Source organism: Syngnathoides biaculeatus, chromosome 11 (assembly GCF_019802595.1).
Source record: "Syngnathoides biaculeatus isolate LvHL_M chromosome 11, ASM1980259v1, whole genome shotgun sequence".
In the NCBI taxonomy this organism is placed as follows: Eukaryota; Metazoa; Chordata; class Actinopteri; order Syngnathiformes; family Syngnathidae; genus Syngnathoides; species Syngnathoides biaculeatus.
The window spans coordinates 31,009,286-31,024,192 of record NC_084650.1 but is presented as its reverse complement, the minus strand read 5'-3'; the positions used below and the strand labels follow the sequence as shown (position 1 = coordinate 31,024,192).

The 14,907-nt window shown below is 52.8% G+C and overlaps 4 protein-coding genes across 11 annotated transcripts; 2 read left to right on the top strand and 2 right to left on the bottom strand.

Moving 5' to 3' along the window:
• Window positions 1-227: 227 nt before the first annotated feature.
• On the bottom strand, window positions 228-3,406 carry LOC133508438 (cytochrome c oxidase assembly protein COX18, mitochondrial). Of its 6 annotated transcripts, none has more exons than XM_061834500.1 (7): window positions 3,283-3,406; window positions 2,687-3,018; window positions 1,309-1,409; window positions 1,068-1,222; window positions 855-970; window positions 719-782; window positions 228-609 (listed from the first exon to the last, which is right to left on the bottom strand). In XM_061834500.1, exons 2-7 carry the CDS (start codon window positions 2,999-3,001, stop codon window positions 362-364), a joined length of 999 nt encoding a protein of 332 aa, XP_061690484.1. In that variant the 5' UTR covers window positions 3,002-3,018; window positions 3,283-3,406; the 3' UTR covers window positions 228-361. The 6 variants fall into 6 exon arrangements, with proteins under 6 accessions (XP_061690484.1, XP_061690483.1, XP_061690487.1 ...); XM_061834499.1 differs by having other exon boundaries at window positions 3,252-3,378; XM_061834503.1 differs by having other exon boundaries at window positions 719-767; window positions 3,252-3,378.
• A 348-nt stretch (window positions 3,407-3,754) lies between these two features.
• On the top strand, window positions 3,755-8,700 carry rnf4 (ring finger protein 4). Its single transcript, XM_061834507.1, has 8 exons — window positions 3,755-4,004; window positions 4,258-4,298; window positions 5,178-5,385; window positions 5,971-6,053; window positions 6,892-6,904; window positions 6,985-7,090; window positions 8,346-8,397; window positions 8,488-8,700. The coding sequence occupies exons 2-8, from the start codon at window positions 4,287-4,289 to the stop codon at window positions 8,635-8,637; spliced, it is 624 nt and encodes a 207-aa protein (XP_061690491.1). The 5' UTR covers window positions 3,755-4,004; window positions 4,258-4,286; the 3' UTR covers window positions 8,638-8,700.
• Window positions 8,701-8,844: 144 nt separating this feature from the next.
• Window positions 8,845-12,681, top strand: sqstm1 (sequestosome 1). 3 transcript variants are annotated; one of them, XM_061834494.1, is made up of 8 exons: window positions 8,845-9,780; window positions 9,916-10,011; window positions 10,684-10,919; window positions 10,979-11,066; window positions 11,136-11,195; window positions 11,264-11,376; window positions 11,968-12,172; window positions 12,289-12,681. In XM_061834494.1, exons 1-8 carry the CDS (start codon window positions 9,612-9,614, stop codon window positions 12,453-12,455), a joined length of 1,134 nt encoding a protein of 377 aa, XP_061690478.1. In that variant the 5' UTR covers window positions 8,845-9,611; the 3' UTR covers window positions 12,456-12,681. The 3 variants fall into 3 exon arrangements, with proteins under 3 accessions (XP_061690478.1, XP_061690477.1, XP_061690479.1); XM_061834495.1 differs by having other exon boundaries at window positions 9,160-9,780; window positions 11,139-11,195; XM_061834493.1 differs by having other exon boundaries at window positions 10,979-11,195.
• Window positions 12,682-12,750: 69 nt separating this feature from the next.
• Window positions 12,751-14,363, bottom strand: mrnip (MRN complex interacting protein). Its single transcript, XM_061834508.1, has 7 exons — window positions 14,171-14,363; window positions 13,615-13,674; window positions 13,415-13,515; window positions 13,295-13,343; window positions 13,145-13,221; window positions 13,013-13,049; window positions 12,751-12,929 (listed from the first exon to the last, which is right to left on the bottom strand). Exons 1-7 carry the CDS (start codon window positions 14,228-14,230, stop codon window positions 12,768-12,770), a joined length of 546 nt encoding a protein of 181 aa, XP_061690492.1. The 5' UTR covers window positions 14,231-14,363; the 3' UTR covers window positions 12,751-12,767.
• Window positions 14,364-14,907: the final 544 nt, after the last annotated feature.

Below are 14,907 nucleotides of genomic sequence, written 5' to 3'. Positions count from 1 at the left end.
CGGCCGACAACTCGTCGCCGTGCAGGTCATGGCAGGGCCAGCGCCGACAGACCTATTTGGAGTCTTCAAACGCCACGCAGAAGCCCGAGCAGAACATGCAAACTCCACACAGGCGAGGCCAGACTGGAATTTTGAACTGTTATTAAAAAAAAACACCCGCAAATCCCTTGATTTGAAAGTATTTTTACTTTCAGCAGTTGCTAAAGAAGAAAATGACGGGGGGGGGATAAATAAAGGAAATTCTTGTTTAATGTTTAATCAAGGCAGCAAATACAGACAAGTTCTTGATCGGCTCAGCGAGTCCAATACAAAGTCACACGCGTTGTTAGTCAGTTCCACTTCCTGTTTGCTTGCACTCTTGCTACTTTTGGGACAAAGCCAGAACGAACCCGGACCCGCTCCCGGATTTCGCTACCGCTTCCCGTTCCGTCGCTGACAACTTCCTGTTTACCTGAAATACTTCCTGCTGATGGCGTCCATCAAGTCTTTGTAGGGTGTCTCGGAACGCCGCGTGGGAAGTTTGAGGATCTTGTGGAGGCCGGGAGCACGGAGCAGAAGATTGTGACCCAAGCCCACCAGGCTGGAGCACAACCAGTAGAGCGCCATCGACTGGAGCGGAGGAGAAACATCATCAAAGTTCATCGTCGTCTTTTTGAGAGCGCGACGGGACTCACCGACGGGACGCTGGCGGCGATCGGAATCATCAGGAGCGACAAACCTCGCACGGCGTTCGTCAGCAACTTTTGGACGGGCGACGGGTCGGACCTCTGCAGGGAAAACACCTGAGCCGCCAGGAGAAAGGAAACCCGTCACGTCATCGGCGTCACGTGACCAGGGGCTGGCCCGTCACGCACCTCCACGATGAGCAGGTTGGTCACGCCGAGAGCGAGCGGAAGGAGCCACGTGGAGTCGGGCGACGTCAGGTCGGGGAACCACAGAGCGCCCCCGGTGGACAAACAGGTCTGCAGCGCTTTGAGGGGGAAAATGGAAACGTTTGAATGTCCGTCCTCGCTAACCGCACAAAGATGAAGTGTCTTTGGTTTTGCATCCGTCTCAACGGGACTCACAGGAGTCTTGGTTGCTGAGGTTCCTCAGGGCAAGGGACAGGCTGATCCAAAGCGGCAGCTGAACCCAAACCAGCAGAGACGCCTTGAAAGGGTGACAGTTATCCCTCACGTACAACTGAGACACCAAACGCCGCAGATTCTTCTGGAACTGAAACCTGACGGACGAGCGGAGCGACGTGAGCTCGGGGGGGGGGGGGGGGGGGGCAACCCCCCGTCTTCCGCTCGGGATCTCCTCACTTACCGACTCTGCTTGTCCGTCCATCCTCGCTCCTCTGCCCTGACGGACACTTCGTACCTCAACCTCTTGGCTAGCGCCGCGATCTCCGTCTGCAGCGCCTCCACCTGCAATGCAACAGTGGGATCAGGACACGGTCTTGTTCCTAAATATCTGAGTGTGAGGACACGTCCTTGTAAGGAAAGGTCTCCTCAAGAGGACGTCTGCAGTGAGAGAGTCTCATTGAAAAAGGAAATGTCCCTACTTCATGTTTTTTTTATTTTGCTATTTATTAGAATGAAGTTTTATTTACCCCGCCGCCTGCCCAGTTAGCTCCAGCATACCCACGACCCCAGCGGGGATAAACCATGTAGAAAATGGATGCATGAATTGTATTATTTCTCTTAGGGGAATGTTTGTGTGTCATGTCCTGCTGGACCTGACTGGAGTCTTGAATGTATTGGACCACAGCATCCTGGGTTCCCAGTTCCGGTACTCTGTGAGCATTAGAAGTCGCACGTGCGGTGGTTTCGAGCCTATCTCGCAAACACAACCAGGGTGCCCGCGAGAGCCTCGGTATTTGTGAATCCCGCTCGGCTCGGTTGCCCTGCGGAGTTCCGCAGGGTTCAATTTTGGGGCCACTTCCTTTTCTTTCTATTTGCCGCCAGGTTTAGGTTTTCTTTTCACTGTTATGCTGACAGTAGTCAGATTTATGGCTCTCTGAAAAAGAAAGATACTTGCTTACAAAATGGCTCCTCTGATTTCTTTGAGATGTTAAAACCAGGACGGTTATGAACTTTTTAAATGTGTTTGCTCTCCTCATCAGTGGTTATTGTAAATCCTCACTTGTGAACTTGCAGAGTGATTTTAAAGTGGATGGGCAAATTGTCAAGTTGAGCTTTCAGGGAGCCGGCAAAGATAAAAAAAAATAAAAAAAAAAATTGTCGGTGCGGCCCCGGTACCCCATCCGTGCATCTTAATTTCGAGTAAGTCAGCCCTCAGCAAAATGTCTTCAGTGTGCTCACCCCCTAACACGAGTACGTAATAGGAAGCACATAATTCCCGAGAATTTTCAAGTAGAAATACTTTTCTTCATGTTCCTATCTTGAAATGGTTTTGGCCCACCCGACCTCCCTGCAGCTGCTACTTGAGGTAATGAGGACTTGGGTCCCACTTTAGGGACTCAGAGAAGCCCCCCACCCCCACGGTCCATTTTTAAAAGCTTAAAGTCTTGAAATCCAATTTTATTCTCCGGCTCAAGACTCGGGCCTCCGTTTTCGTGTTTTTCTAGTTCATTCTTCATCTGAAACTGCATTTCAAGCGCATTTTAAATCGAGCTGAATCGAGCTCAGAACACTTCCCTATAAGGACATGTCCCCACGAGGAGGCGCGTGGTTGTCGCGACCTTGGCGAGGACCCGCATCTGGTAGGCGGCGAGGGGCAGCGTGACCAGGGTCCTGACGCTCAGGGTGCTGACGGCGATGGCAATCCACCAGGGAAGACCGCTGGTCTGCTGGACCTGAACCAGGAAGTCCGCAGCCAGGTGCACGGGGGCCGAGTGCGCTGCCTGGTGGTACCATCCGGGATCCGCGCCCCAGGAGGACAGACGGCGTGGAGCTGAGCAGCCAGCGGGAGGAAGAGGATACTTCCCGAGGAAGGCCGAGCCCCGGGACGCTCTGATGGAAAGCCGGAGGAGGTGCAGCCCCCCCGGGGACAGCATCGTGGTGCCCGCTGCTCCTGAAACGTCATCATCAACGTCACTCAGGTCACGTCTGCGTGGTCGGGGGTGTTCAGTTTGATTTTGGTCATCACCAAATGAGTTCAAATCAACAGTTTTGCTTTATATTTTTCACATCTTAGTATGATGAACGTGTCAGCACCATCGCAATCTGCTCAACTAAATTAAAAATAACACCAAGTACACTCCCTTACAGGGCTTAAACATGATCAAATAGTATCGCAGAAGTCACCCGTTGACGGTCGCTTTCGTTGCGTTTGCACCTTTTGATGGATCGCGCTTGACCAGACGAGCGGACGAGCAGCGTCGCTTCGTCAACACGTCACCCGACCAATTGGGGCGATTGTTTGTGACGTCACCCTCGTTTGATTTGTCCGTTCACAATGAATGAAGGAAGCAAGATGTGTTTTGGTAGATAGGAGACAGTCCACATCTTAATCCGTATCAAAATCATCTTCATTGGCCAAGTATGGAACAACACACGGTAGTTGGTACCACCCAAGGACGGCACACGTGTTGAGTACGGAGAAGTCACGGTTGAACAGGGACGCTGAGCCTTTTTATTCCTTTGCGTGTTTAATATTTTATAAGGCCAAACACAAAAAGTTACAACAGAATCAAATTCAAAATTCTGTCCCAAGTGTACATCACAGTCGTGTTGTACGACTTCCGGCGGCTCCTTCCGCCAGTCCGGCAGGGCGGCGCTCTCGGGATGGCCAACAAGAATGCGACCGTCGACCGGCCGGATTTCGCCAGCCTTAGCGTTGGCATCCGCAAGCGGGCGAGAGTGTTTTGTATCTTCTCTTTCTTTTCGTCCATTTTTTTTTTGTTTTTTTGCTTCGACGTTCAGATGTTGCACTTTTAACGTGACCGGTTGATGACGTCAGTCGCTTTCGACGTTCAAACTCAAATTGGACGCCCGCCGCTGCTCCACACGACGTGAGCGGAAGAAGACAAGCTAGCTAAGTGGGCAGCGACACCGGCGGTGAGCGATGCTAACCACCACCACCACCACAACTCGAACTTTTCGGTCTTTTTCTTGTTGCACTGCCGAACGTTTACAGCTTCGGAGACTCGCCCGAGGTCCCGATTTGAATAGCAGACTAGCAACCGAGTGGCACGGACAAGCGATGACGTGTTCAGCGTGATTTGTGGTCACCAATGATGACGTCCAACATGTTGATGTTGATGTTGATGATGATGTTCTCATCATGTATCTGTCTTGTGTTGTCCTCCAGTGTCCTGCTGCTGTCGTCGTGCCTCTGCTATGAGCAACACTGTAAGTTGGCGCGCGCCCCAAACGTGTTCAAAAATGTCAAAGATTGATTTGGTTACTCCAGAGTACGTCTATGAACAGACAGATCTTTTCAAGGCAATTCAATTTTCCACCCAGGTAGACGTTTCTTGTGAAAAAGATGAAGTTGTGAAAACGCAGCATTTCTGTGGTTGAATTGGAGTTTGAAACGTCCTGAACGTCCTTTATCCCAATAACCAAAGGCTTACTAAACATATAGTGATGAGGAACAATACGTAAAGAAGGCTGGAATGCCGGCTTTTCGAAATAATGGCAAAGAACCAACCAGAATTTGCAGATGATGGTCAGGTGAGCTGCTACGTGAAAAGTCCAAATACACTGGAAGCCATAAATGTGATGATAGTTAAATGCTGACTTTACATCAATTTTGTCGGCCGATAGATGTCATTTTTTGCTGATCGCTTTTGATGTCATAATTCACGATCGTTGATCCGCTCAGAGAAAGACATTCCGTGCGCAGTGTAGCTCAATCCGTAGTGGTGACAAAAAGAACACTCGAGGTCAATCAAGGCCAGCTACAATATTTGCATTTGCAAACAAACATTTGACATTTTGACAGATTGCTCAAGTTGCTAGACGAGGAATTGAATCGTCGTTTGTCTGTCCAGTTTGTTCACTGTCAATTTGAAATCAAGGCTTGGACCCCCCAATGATGGTTGGTTGCAGCCTCGTCTCAAATTCTTTTTCCTCGGGCTGTTTTGACCAAAGTGTGCCACAGACACGAGGACACCTTGCAGTGTGTTTAAAGCGCCGAATGAAGAAGCAGGACGTCCCGTTTGATTTGGCGCGCTTTTACGTAGAAGAGTACAAATGGCAAGCTTTTTCATTTCATATCACCTGAAGGCGCAGAGGAAGCGGAGGGTCGAGGAGAGCCCGCTCGTGTCCGGCAGCGCCAAACCCCGCGCTCGCGCTCGCGCTAGCAGGGTAGCCAACGCGAGCAGAAGAGCGGCGTTAAACAGACGAAGCAGCAGCCCCAGACGGACGCGGGCCCCGCAACAGCCCGCCGCCGCCACCGAGACCATCGACGTGATTGACGGCCAAGAGTCAGACGGTGAGCCGCGTGACCCGGCGTCGGCAAGCGTAGTGTGGACCAGTTCAACAAAGTCTGGAAGTGATTTGGGATGAGCAAAATTTAACCCTCACCTCATTTGATTTCGTCATCAAATCTTTTAGCATGGTTTATTCTTAAAGCGGTTCTGAGGGCCCGGGTTCGATCCCGGACCCGGCCGCCGGTGTGGAGTTTGCGTGTTTCCCCCCCCCCGTACTTGAGTGGCTTTTCTCCGGGTGGGCACTCCGCTCACCCCAAAAACAGGCAACTTTCATTGGAGACTCTAAATTGCCCCGTCGGTGTGATTGTGAGCGCGGCTGTTTGTCTCCGTGTGCCCTGCGATTGGCTGGCGACCAGTTCAGGGTGTGCCCCGCCTCCTGCCCGTTGACAGCCGGGATAGGCTCCGGCGCTCCCGTGACCCTCGTGAGGATAAGCGGCTAAGAAAAATGGATGCGAGGATGGAAAGGGAGAAGGAGAGTGAATGAGTGAGAGAATGTTCTGTTCTGTCGTATTGTTTTTTTTTTTTTTTTTTTTTTTTTTTTTTTCCCATGTTGTGGTCCACGAACGGTTCCGCTCCTTGTCGTCCAGGCATCGAGGAGGTGGTCGATCTGACGTCCGAGGCGGCAGAAGTGGCGCATGTCGTCGACCTGACCCACAACGACTCAGTAATGGTAAAAAGCGCACACGCGACGCACGCACGCAAACCGCCGGAAGGAAACGTTCAGCGTTCAACTCGCGCTGGACTTTATTGACCCTCACGGAGGCCACGATTAGCGACTTGTGCTGCGCCGACGACAGATGTGAGGCGCACCGCTCGCGTGATGACGGCAAGGCGCGCGGTTGCCACAGTTCATTAGCGCTAGCTCGTTGAAGGTGTGCTTGATTTGCGATTCGCTTCAGAATTGGTGTCCAGTAGTTGGCTTCCAGTCAAGTGGACTGGACAGCCAGCAAAGCCCTACTGGACTGGACTCGTTCACAACAAATATTTACAAATTATTCAGTGTACGCACAAGGCAATAAACGTGCTGTGCTTTTTGGGCCGGCACGGTGGAGCATCGGCGTCACAGTACTGAGGACCTGGGTTGACGTCCCGGCTCCGCCTGCGTGGCTTTTCTCCGGGTGGCCGCTCCGCTTTACTCCCACATCCCAAAAACACGCTCGCATTGTTTAGAGACTCTAAATTGCCCCGTCGGTGGCTGTTGTCCGTCTCCGTGTGCCCCGCGCTTGGCTGGCGACCAGTTGAGGGCGTAACCTGCCTCCTGCCCGATGACAGCTGGGATTGGGTCAGGCACTCCCTTGTGAGGATAAGCGTCTCAGAAAAGAGATGGGTGCAAGTCTTTTTGGTGCGAAAGCAAAAATGCACTTTGGCCCCGAGATTTCGTCCGGCAAAATTTCGGCGCATCGCTGCGTGGCATCCGTTTTCTTGGTAGCGATCCGGTAAAGAGTCAAACGGAAGCTAACTATTCCTCTTCTTCTTGTTCCTGACATGTGTCCGCTGCGCTGCCTCAGCTGGTGGACGAAGGTACAGCGCGTCCCTCGACACTCGACTCGACTCGACGCGAACGTTGACTTGCCGTGACGCCGCCTGTGTCGTCCAATCAGGTCCGGGCGGCCCGAGAGAAAGCTACGTCGTCAGCGATGACGATGACGTGACTCCTCTACCCACCGCCGAGGTCTTGTGCTCGCTCCAGGCGCAGAGCTCTGCCAGGTGACCGACAACAGCAGTCACATTCCGCGTCGCTAAAATATGCCAAACGCACGAAACTAATGAGTGAGATCGAGATCCCACTGGTAGAACCCGTCCCGAATCCGAGTCAGAATCATTTGGATTTTGCCAAATATGTCAAAAACCACAGAAGGAATCTGCCTGCGCTAGCTGGAGCCGCTCTGGTCAGAGGACAAATTGACGTGAGCGTCGAGACGTTTGTGGTGGCGTTTCTGACCGTAGCTTTTGTCGAAGATGCAGTTGAGGAAACTGTTGGCCGAGGCTAACAACAATCTAGCAAGAATGGTGCAGTTTTATTCTATTTTTTTCTGACACGTTGACAAGGATTGTAATTACTGTATAATATGTATTTTATTATTATAAATGACGGTTTAGAGGGAAGAAGCTGTTGGAATGTTTCCTACTTTGAGTTGACATTGCTGGTAGCGGGATGTGGAGGCTCCGAGAGCTTTTTGCCCGCTCTTGTCTTAGTTCTGGTAGCGTGCAAGTCCTCCAGGGCGGCGAGCGCGGTACCGACAATCATTGTCGGGTGCAGTCGGAGTTTTTCCTTTTTTTTGGGGGGGGGGGGGGAGGGGGCAGCCCAGCCCAGCCCAGCCCAGCCCAGGGGGGGGCAGCCCAGCCCAGCCCAGCCCAGCGCTTACTGTGGTCAGGAAGTCAAGAAACTGGTCCGGGAAGGTGGTTAGGTCTCCGCCATGTTGAAGGTCAAAGTTTAGAAGACGGGGGTCAGGTCAGCCTTGACGGACGGATGCGAGAGGCAGGAAGTCTGGCAAATGCTAACGAGGAGGGACCGGGTCGGATCAAATTAGAAACGAGCTCGGCGACAGCGAGTGTATTGGTAGAAGCCTGACGAGGAGGGCGTCGCCGCCAGAGAGGACGACGCAGGAGACGGGCCGACGCTGCGGCCGCCCCAAGCCCGAAGGAAAAGAATGCAGGCCAAACCAGAATACCCAGAGAAAAACGCGCTCAGGCACGGGGAGAACGCAGGTGAGGCCGGATTTGAGCCCGGGACGTGCTGTTTTGCAAATGGTGCACAAATGTCAAATTCAGCTAACGGCTACGTTGTCGATACAGTTCGTAGACGTGTCCCACGGAGCAAACGAGATAAGTGTGAAATTCAGCCAATAGACGTGGCCCGCGGCACTTTGCAGCCCTTTCTGACCTAACCCAGCAAATTGAGACGACCCTGACGGAGGGTCCCGCGTGTGTTTGTGTTTGTGTTTGACGTCCCAACCCTCAGGTTAGCGCCGGGAGCAATCAGCTGTCCGGTGTGTATGGACTCGTACTCGGAGGTGAGAGCCGTGATGCGGGGCGCGCCGTGTGTGTGTGTCTCTCTCTCTCCATAAAGTCCGAATGTTGTTGTTGTTGTTGCGGCGGTGGAGATGGTGGACAGCGGGCGTCTGGTGGTGTCCACAAAGTGCGGCCACATCTTCTGCAGCCAGTGCCTGCGAGACGCCCTCCGCCGCTCTCTCACGTGCCCCACGTGCCGCAAACGCCTCACGTCTCGCCAGTACCACCCCATCTACATTTGAGCAACGCCGCCAATTGTGTACTTTTTGCTTTTATACGCAAGTCAAATAAACGCCTTTCTTCCACGTTTGCGTGTGTACGACGCTCGTCGGGAGGAGCCCGGCAGAGTCGACTCGACGGACCGGATCCGTTTCTCCTCGTGACCGGAATGTTCTCGAACGCGAGCCTCTGTTATGCATTTATCGTATTTATTTTTACACAATGTCGTCAATTGCTAAAAAGTGAATTAGCCGCATGCCAAAGTCTCGTTCTTTGAACGCACGTTACTGAATGCGTTCATAAATGGCTCTCGGATGAGAGTTCGGAGTTAAAATTTGAGGCCTTGGAAAAGAATCTTCAAGAACTTTGTGACTCATAAAACCGACATTAGGAGGAAAAATGTGGAATACAAATAAACACGTCAATGAGTAGCCATTTCCGGAAGAATGTTAAAAACTGTTATATGCGAACAAGCTCACAGAATGAATCCGGTTTTGGAGACTTTGGTCGAGATTCTTGAGTAACGTTCACTGTCCAAAGATTTCAACAACAAAAAAAACAATTTAAAGATTCTTAGAACCGACGGCGTTTCACGAATTGATAGCCGATGACAATAAATATTGCCAGATTGTGGCTATTTAGCAATGGTGAAATGTTTCTATTTTTGTCCACGTAAGAATGACAGCGCGAAATTTTGGGCCACGAGTCATCGTTATTTTTCCGGGTCATGTGAGTCGAGGGGAATCCCCGATTGGCGGGCGGGTCGTCGCAGCCCGGCTTCTCATTGGTGCGCGTGGGCGGGGCGAGGTCGTCGAACCAATCGCGCGCCACGTAAATATTGCCTCTCCATGGTGACGCCGTCCCGGAAGTGGGAGGAAGCAAAGTCAAGTGACAGCGTTTAAATGCTGCGTCACAAGTAGAAAAACACAATCCGACAACAACCACGAGCGAAAAAGAAGAAGAAGAAGAAGAAGCGGCGCCAGCAGCAGCAGCAAACATGTCGGTGACGGTCAAGGCTTACCTGCTGGGCAAAGAGGAATCGGTTCGCGAGATCCGAAGGTTCCTGGTGGACGTGGACGCCATCGGAAGCTTCGAGCATCTGTGCGACAAAACTTGCCAAATATTCTCCGGACTCAAAAGGCCCGCCTTCAACATGTACTACAAAGGTCAGAGCAAAGTCCGTCGCCGTCACATGGAAGAAAAGGAGGGAGAAGGCCCGCGCGTCAAAAGTTAAGATTGATTGATTTATTATTATTTTTTTTTTTTTTTGGGGGGGGGGGGTTGCTGCTTTTGTTTTGCAGACTGCGAGGACGACCTGGTGGCCTTCTCGTCGGATGACGAGCTGGCGATGGGAGTCGCCTGCATCAAGGATGGCGTCTTCCGGGTTTTCATCAAAGGTAACGCGCAGGAAGAAAAAAAAAAAAAAAAAAAAAATCCGGTGTTTAAAAGCGTGAAAATGTCCCGAACGCTCATTACAAGAAGAAATTCAAGGAAATGTACGTAATATATTTGGAATTTTTAAAAGGTTTCATTTGAGTCATTCCCTCAAAATTCACTTTTGAAGTAGATAATTTTCAAATACCCTATCCAAACGGTTTTTGATTTAAAACTTGGCAACCCATGTACATTTTTATTTTGTGCATTAATAAGCTCCAATAAGACATTTTTAAAAGGCAGACGGAAATATAGCTTTTATTAATTAATGAATAAGAGCAGCGTATTTACCCGTGCATTTTCCGAGCCGCTTATCCTCACGAGGGTCGCCGGATCCGTCGTCGGGCGACACCCTCAACTGGTTGCCAGCCAATCGCAGGGCACATTGGGGCAATTTGGGCCTCCAATGATTTTGGGAAACCGGAGAAAAGCCACGCAAAAACATGCAGACGCCACACAGGCGGGGGCGGGATGGAACCCGGGTCCTCAGAACTTGCCCCTGTGCTGCCGCAATTTTCTTGAAATGATATTTGAACATTATAAAATGAACCCAAATGCTAGATGTGCGGAAATGCCATTTATTTTTATTTTTTTTTTTTTGGTGCATTTAAAAATAAAAACGACATGCGTCGCAGAGAAAAAGGAGCACCGTCGCGACTTCCCCGTTCACGCCCTACCTCCGACCGCGGCGGGGGGTGCGCCGCCGCCCGCGGGCGTTCACGCCCACGTGATGTGCGACGGCTGCGAGGGTCCGGTGGTGGGGGTCCGCTTCAAGTGCACCGTGTGTCCCGACTACGACCTTTGCTCCGCTTGCCAGGGGCAAGGGAAGCACACCCAACACCCTCTGATGCCCATCTGGCACCCCCTGCAGGTGAGAAAGGCACAGCGCCCGTCTCGCGCGGGCACGCGGCTCAATTTGCTGCTTTTCAGGCACTGTTCCCGCGGGGCAAGCTGATGAAGAAGATGCGCCACTGCAGCAAGAACCAGAAGTGTGGCGCCGGCGGAGCCCCCGCCGCGGGTGGGGCCTCCCCCGGTCAGTCTTCCAGATACGGTGACGCGGGCTCATCTTTGACCTCTGACCCCAAAGCAGGCCTGTGCTTCCTGAAGAACGTGGGCGAGGGCGTGGCGGCCATGCTCAGCCCGCTCGGTGAGTCACGCGGGGGCGCCGGCGCGTTCGCGAAGGGGGCGGCGAGTAACGCGCTTTGCCGCGCGCAGGCATCGACGTGGACATCGACGTGGAGCACCGCGGGCAGACCACCAAGGTGACCAATCAGGAGCAAGGGGACGTGGAGACGGACGGAGCCGAGGGCGGCGCTCAGCCGGAAAAGGTCAGAGGCCGCGCCCGCTTCCCATTCATACTTCCGAAAATTCCCGCTCCAAATCCTTTTTCGGCCAACGCGTCCGTCGTTCCTGACCTGCGCGCTGCCCAAAACGTCCGCGGTGTCGGGTCGCCGCGTTTCACGGCATCGCAATAGTAGAAATCCGCAAAACGCCAATCGAGCGATGAGAAATTTGTACGAGGTGCAGGCGTTGTATTTGTCCACTAGAGGTCGCCGTCCAGAAACGTTCCTCCAGCAGCTTTTCTTTCTTTCTTGTGCCCAAACGGCCATCACGTCCCTCGCGTCGGGCGACGCGCTCGACACGGACGGTTCCGCAACCTCAGTTCTTTGGAGCGCTGCAGCGGGAGAGAATCGAGCGTCGTCATCCGCTACGTCGGGCCGGCTTGCTATCCGTCGGCCATTTCACCCACGTGACATTTTTCTCACGTCGTTCGCGTCCTCAAGCGCCAAATGAGCGAGCTTTTTAGTTGAGCCCGTTAGCCCACGGAGGAGTCTTCGCTGCCGCCGTAACCGACCACGCGTGACCGTGTGCGGAAGATGTCGCGATCGTGACCCGTCGATGACTTTGGCTCACGTCAGGCTTCAGCCGGTGCCAAAGAATCTGACGACGAGTGGACTCACGTCACCAGCAAGGAGGTGGACCCGTCCAGCGGAGAACTGCAGTCCATGCAGCAGGCTGGGCAAGAGGATCAGGGTCCGGGTCAGGGTCAGGCCCCCCCTGTGGCGGTCCACAAGGCTCCTTCAGGCTTGAAGGCGGCAGCGCTGTACCCTCACCTTCCTGCAGGTAACGCTTCGCTTTGCCGCCGGGGGGCCCCCCACCCCCCCTCCTCCTCCCTTTTTTTTTGGGGGGGGGGGGTTCCCCCAGCCAACTTACCGCTGTGCCCCCCCCCCCCCACCCAGAGGCGGATCCGCGCCTGGTGGAGTCTCTGAGTCACATGTTGTCCATGGGCTTCACCGACGAGGGCGGCTGGCTGACCCGCCTCCTCCAGGCCAAAGATTTCGACATCGGCGCCGCGCTGGACGCCATCCAGTACGCCAAGAACCCCCGCCGCCCGCAGCCACAGTGACTCCGAGGGCGCCGTTACTTCCGCTTCTGCCGCTCGAGTCTGCGACCGCCCCATTTGCTTGACGCTCAGTAAAAATGCTTTGATCGTCCGTTTGATGGAAATGATTTGGTGACGACAAACCGACGTAGGCGATGACGTTGACCCATTCGGTGCGAACTGCAAATGATTTATTGACATGGACTACTGCTATTATTTAGTGGAGGAAATAAAATATTTAAGCACTAAACCTTCACCTCAAAAGAAAGAGAGCATCAGCAAATTTACAGGGGGCGCAACCAAACCCTTCAAAAGAAGTTTTCCCGCACGTCGCCGTCAGAAGTCGACGTCAAAGTCTTCTCCGCTGTCGAACGTGGAGGAAGTGGGGCGGGGCCGGGCGTCGTCGGGCGCGACCGAGGAAGCGGGAAGCGGCGGGCGGGCCGACGTCACGCCGGGCCTGGAAGACGCCGGCGGTCTCGGCATCGCGTCGGCGTTCGACTGACGGGACAAAAACAGCAAAGTGGTTGAGCGTCGCGACCGTTAGCCTAGCTCAGCTCGCGCGGCGTTTTCGCGAACGTCACCCGATGGCGGCCGTCGGCGTCGAGCTTCGTCTCCCTGCTGCCGTGCGCGCGCACATAAACCGACTCGCGTTAGGAAACGAGCCCGGTGGCCGGTTGATTAGTCGGAAAGTGGGCGCTGCCTACAAGGGTCACCTGTTGCCACGGAAACACCTCACGTCCTCGGGCGGGTCCACGTATTTGCTCCAGCGGCTCAGCCGGGTGGAGGACGCCTGCGCGGAGAGTACACAAAATGTCTGCCTGCACGAAAATACACACTTGTAAGCAAAGGCGGCGTCAACACACTTGATGATGGTGACGGTCTTCACTTCCTGTCTGTTCTTCTCGCCACTTCCTGCCAACGACAAACCGTCCACATCAAAGCGGAGTGATGGGGGGGGTCCACGTCAAGACTTTGTGGGTCACCGTAGCGAGCGCAAGTGGGCTTCCTCCCACGCGGCCCCCCTTTGGGCGTTCAGTCTCTGGACGTGCCGCCTGCAGTCCGCTCCGCTGCCGCCAGCGAACTCCTGGAAAAAAAATGTTAATAAAAACCTCCAAATTGCGAGACCGTCACGCTGGAATGAAGGCAGAATGTTCGGTCCGGGTGGCAAATTCCTCCAACTCACCTCGAGCAGAGATTGCTTCTCGCCGCAGAGTTTGCAAGTCCACTTTTTCACCTTCTTCACCTGCCACACGTTTCAAAAAACAAAACAACACTTGCGTTCATCCGTTTTCTTAGCCGCTTATCCTCAGAGCCCAACCTGAACCGGACGCGGAGATACCGAGGGCCAGTGAATGTTGCGTGATTTTGGGTTATGTGGGAGGTCAGCGGAGAAAAGCCACGGCTCGAACACGGTTCACTCCACGCAACGCAACGCAACGCAGGCGGGGCCGGGATTTGAACCGAGGTCCTCACAACTGTGAGGCCAACGCTTTACGGCTGTGCCACCGTTCGTTGGGTACCGTTTTTTGCGACATCTTCAGCAGCGAAAAAAGAAGGCTAAGGCGCGGAGCTGGCTCGGAACCGGTGAGCCGCTCCAGTCGCAGTGCCACTCGGCTTCCGGTCTGGGGGGCAATGGTCAAGCTGTCCTATTCGCTCTATCAATCTCTAAAGTGGCACTTGGGAAAGGAACCGGCAAGTAGGAATTTCAAAGCTCTTCTTTCCCAACTTCCGTCGCTTACCTGTTGCGCTTGGAAGCAGTCGCAGCTGAAACATTTGACCACGTGAAACATTTGGGACATGACGGACACTTTTGGGTTCTTCTTCTTCTTCTTCTTCGTCTTTTCTGCACAAATTTGCCGGGCAGGGACTGTTCGGAAGTGACGTCACACACCCGGCGATCAGAGCGCGGGGGTGCGACGCGCCCTCTAACGACGCGGAGGCTCTTAAAATACGTTTCCAGTAACCATTTTTTTTTTTTAGTTCATTTGATGATTTTGTCCTGCTCGGCTGGCAGCTCGAGCGCAACTGACGATTAGTTTTAACGTGTCACAGTGGACTTTTTAAGATTCCGCTGTGATTTCTTAGTATTAGAAATGAGGTTTATTGACAATCGGAATCGATCAGTCGAACGGAACAAAGTTTTAAGAGGGGGAGTTTGAAACCAAAACAAAAGAGAAAAAGTACAACGAAGAAACTTTCTATCCAAGTATTGAGGCTCTTCAAACTCTTTCCATTCCATTCTTCTTTTTACCGAAACTTGTTGACCAATACGTCGAGTATAAATAAAATGAAAAATCCATTTGTAGTGATTTGGGAGGACGTCATGAATGATTCCAAAGGCAATTTTCCTAAATGTAATTATTGAAAAAACGAATGAACAGATTTAAAGTAATCCTTAGTGGCGAATCTGATTCAAACAGCTTTTTTTTTTTTTTTTTTTTACTCCCAAAAATAATTCATTTGACAACATGACAGA

What these genes read in the sequence shown, in the direction of transcription:
- sqstm1 (XM_061834493.1), top strand. Translation starts at nt 9,612, where the DNA reads ATGTCGGTGACGGTCAAGGCTTACCTGCTGGGCAAAGAGGAATCGGTT. An exon ending in CCATCTGGCACCCCCTGCAG is followed by an intron (nt 10,920 to 10,978) that starts GTGAGAAAGGCA and finishes GCTGCTTTTCAG; the next exon opens with GCACTGTTCCCGCGGGGCAA. An exon ending in GCGGCGCTCAGCCGGAAAAG is followed by an intron (nt 11,377 to 11,967) that starts GTCAGAGGCCGC and finishes GGCTCACGTCAG; the next exon opens with GCTTCAGCCGGTGCCAAAGA.
- mrnip (XM_061834508.1), bottom strand. Translation starts at nt 14,230, where the DNA reads ATGTCCCAAATGTTTCACGTGGTCAAATGTTTCAGCTGCGACTGCTTC. An exon ending in AGAAGCAATCTCTGCTCGAG is followed by an intron (nt 13,516 to 13,614) that starts GTGAGTTGGAGG and finishes TTTTTTTTCCAG; the next exon opens with GAGTTCGCTGGCGGCAGCGG. An exon ending in AAGACCGTCACCATCATCAA is followed by an intron (nt 13,222 to 13,294) that starts GTGTGTTGACGC and finishes CTCTCCGCGCAG; the next exon opens with GCGTCCTCCACCCGGCTGAG.
- LOC133508438 (XM_061834500.1), bottom strand. Translation starts at nt 3,001, where the DNA reads ATGCTGTCCCCGGGGGGGCTGCACCTCCTCCGGCTTTCCATCAGAGCG. An exon ending in AGATGCGGGTCCTCGCCAAG is followed by an intron (nt 1,410 to 2,686) that starts GTCGCGACAACC and finishes GTTGCATTGCAG; the next exon opens with GTGGAGGCGCTGCAGACGGA. An exon ending in CCTCAGCAACCAAGACTCCT is followed by an intron (nt 971 to 1,067) that starts GTGAGTCCCGTT and finishes TCCCCCTCAAAG; the next exon opens with CGCTGCAGACCTGTTTGTCC.
- rnf4 (XM_061834507.1), top strand. An exon ending in TGACGGCCAAGAGTCAGACG is followed by an intron (nt 5,386 to 5,970) that starts GTGAGCCGCGTG and finishes CTTGTCGTCCAG; the next exon opens with GCATCGAGGAGGTGGTCGAT. An exon ending in GTATGGACTCGTACTCGGAG is followed by an intron (nt 8,398 to 8,487) that starts GTGAGAGCCGTG and finishes GCGGCGGTGGAG; the next exon opens with ATGGTGGACAGCGGGCGTCT.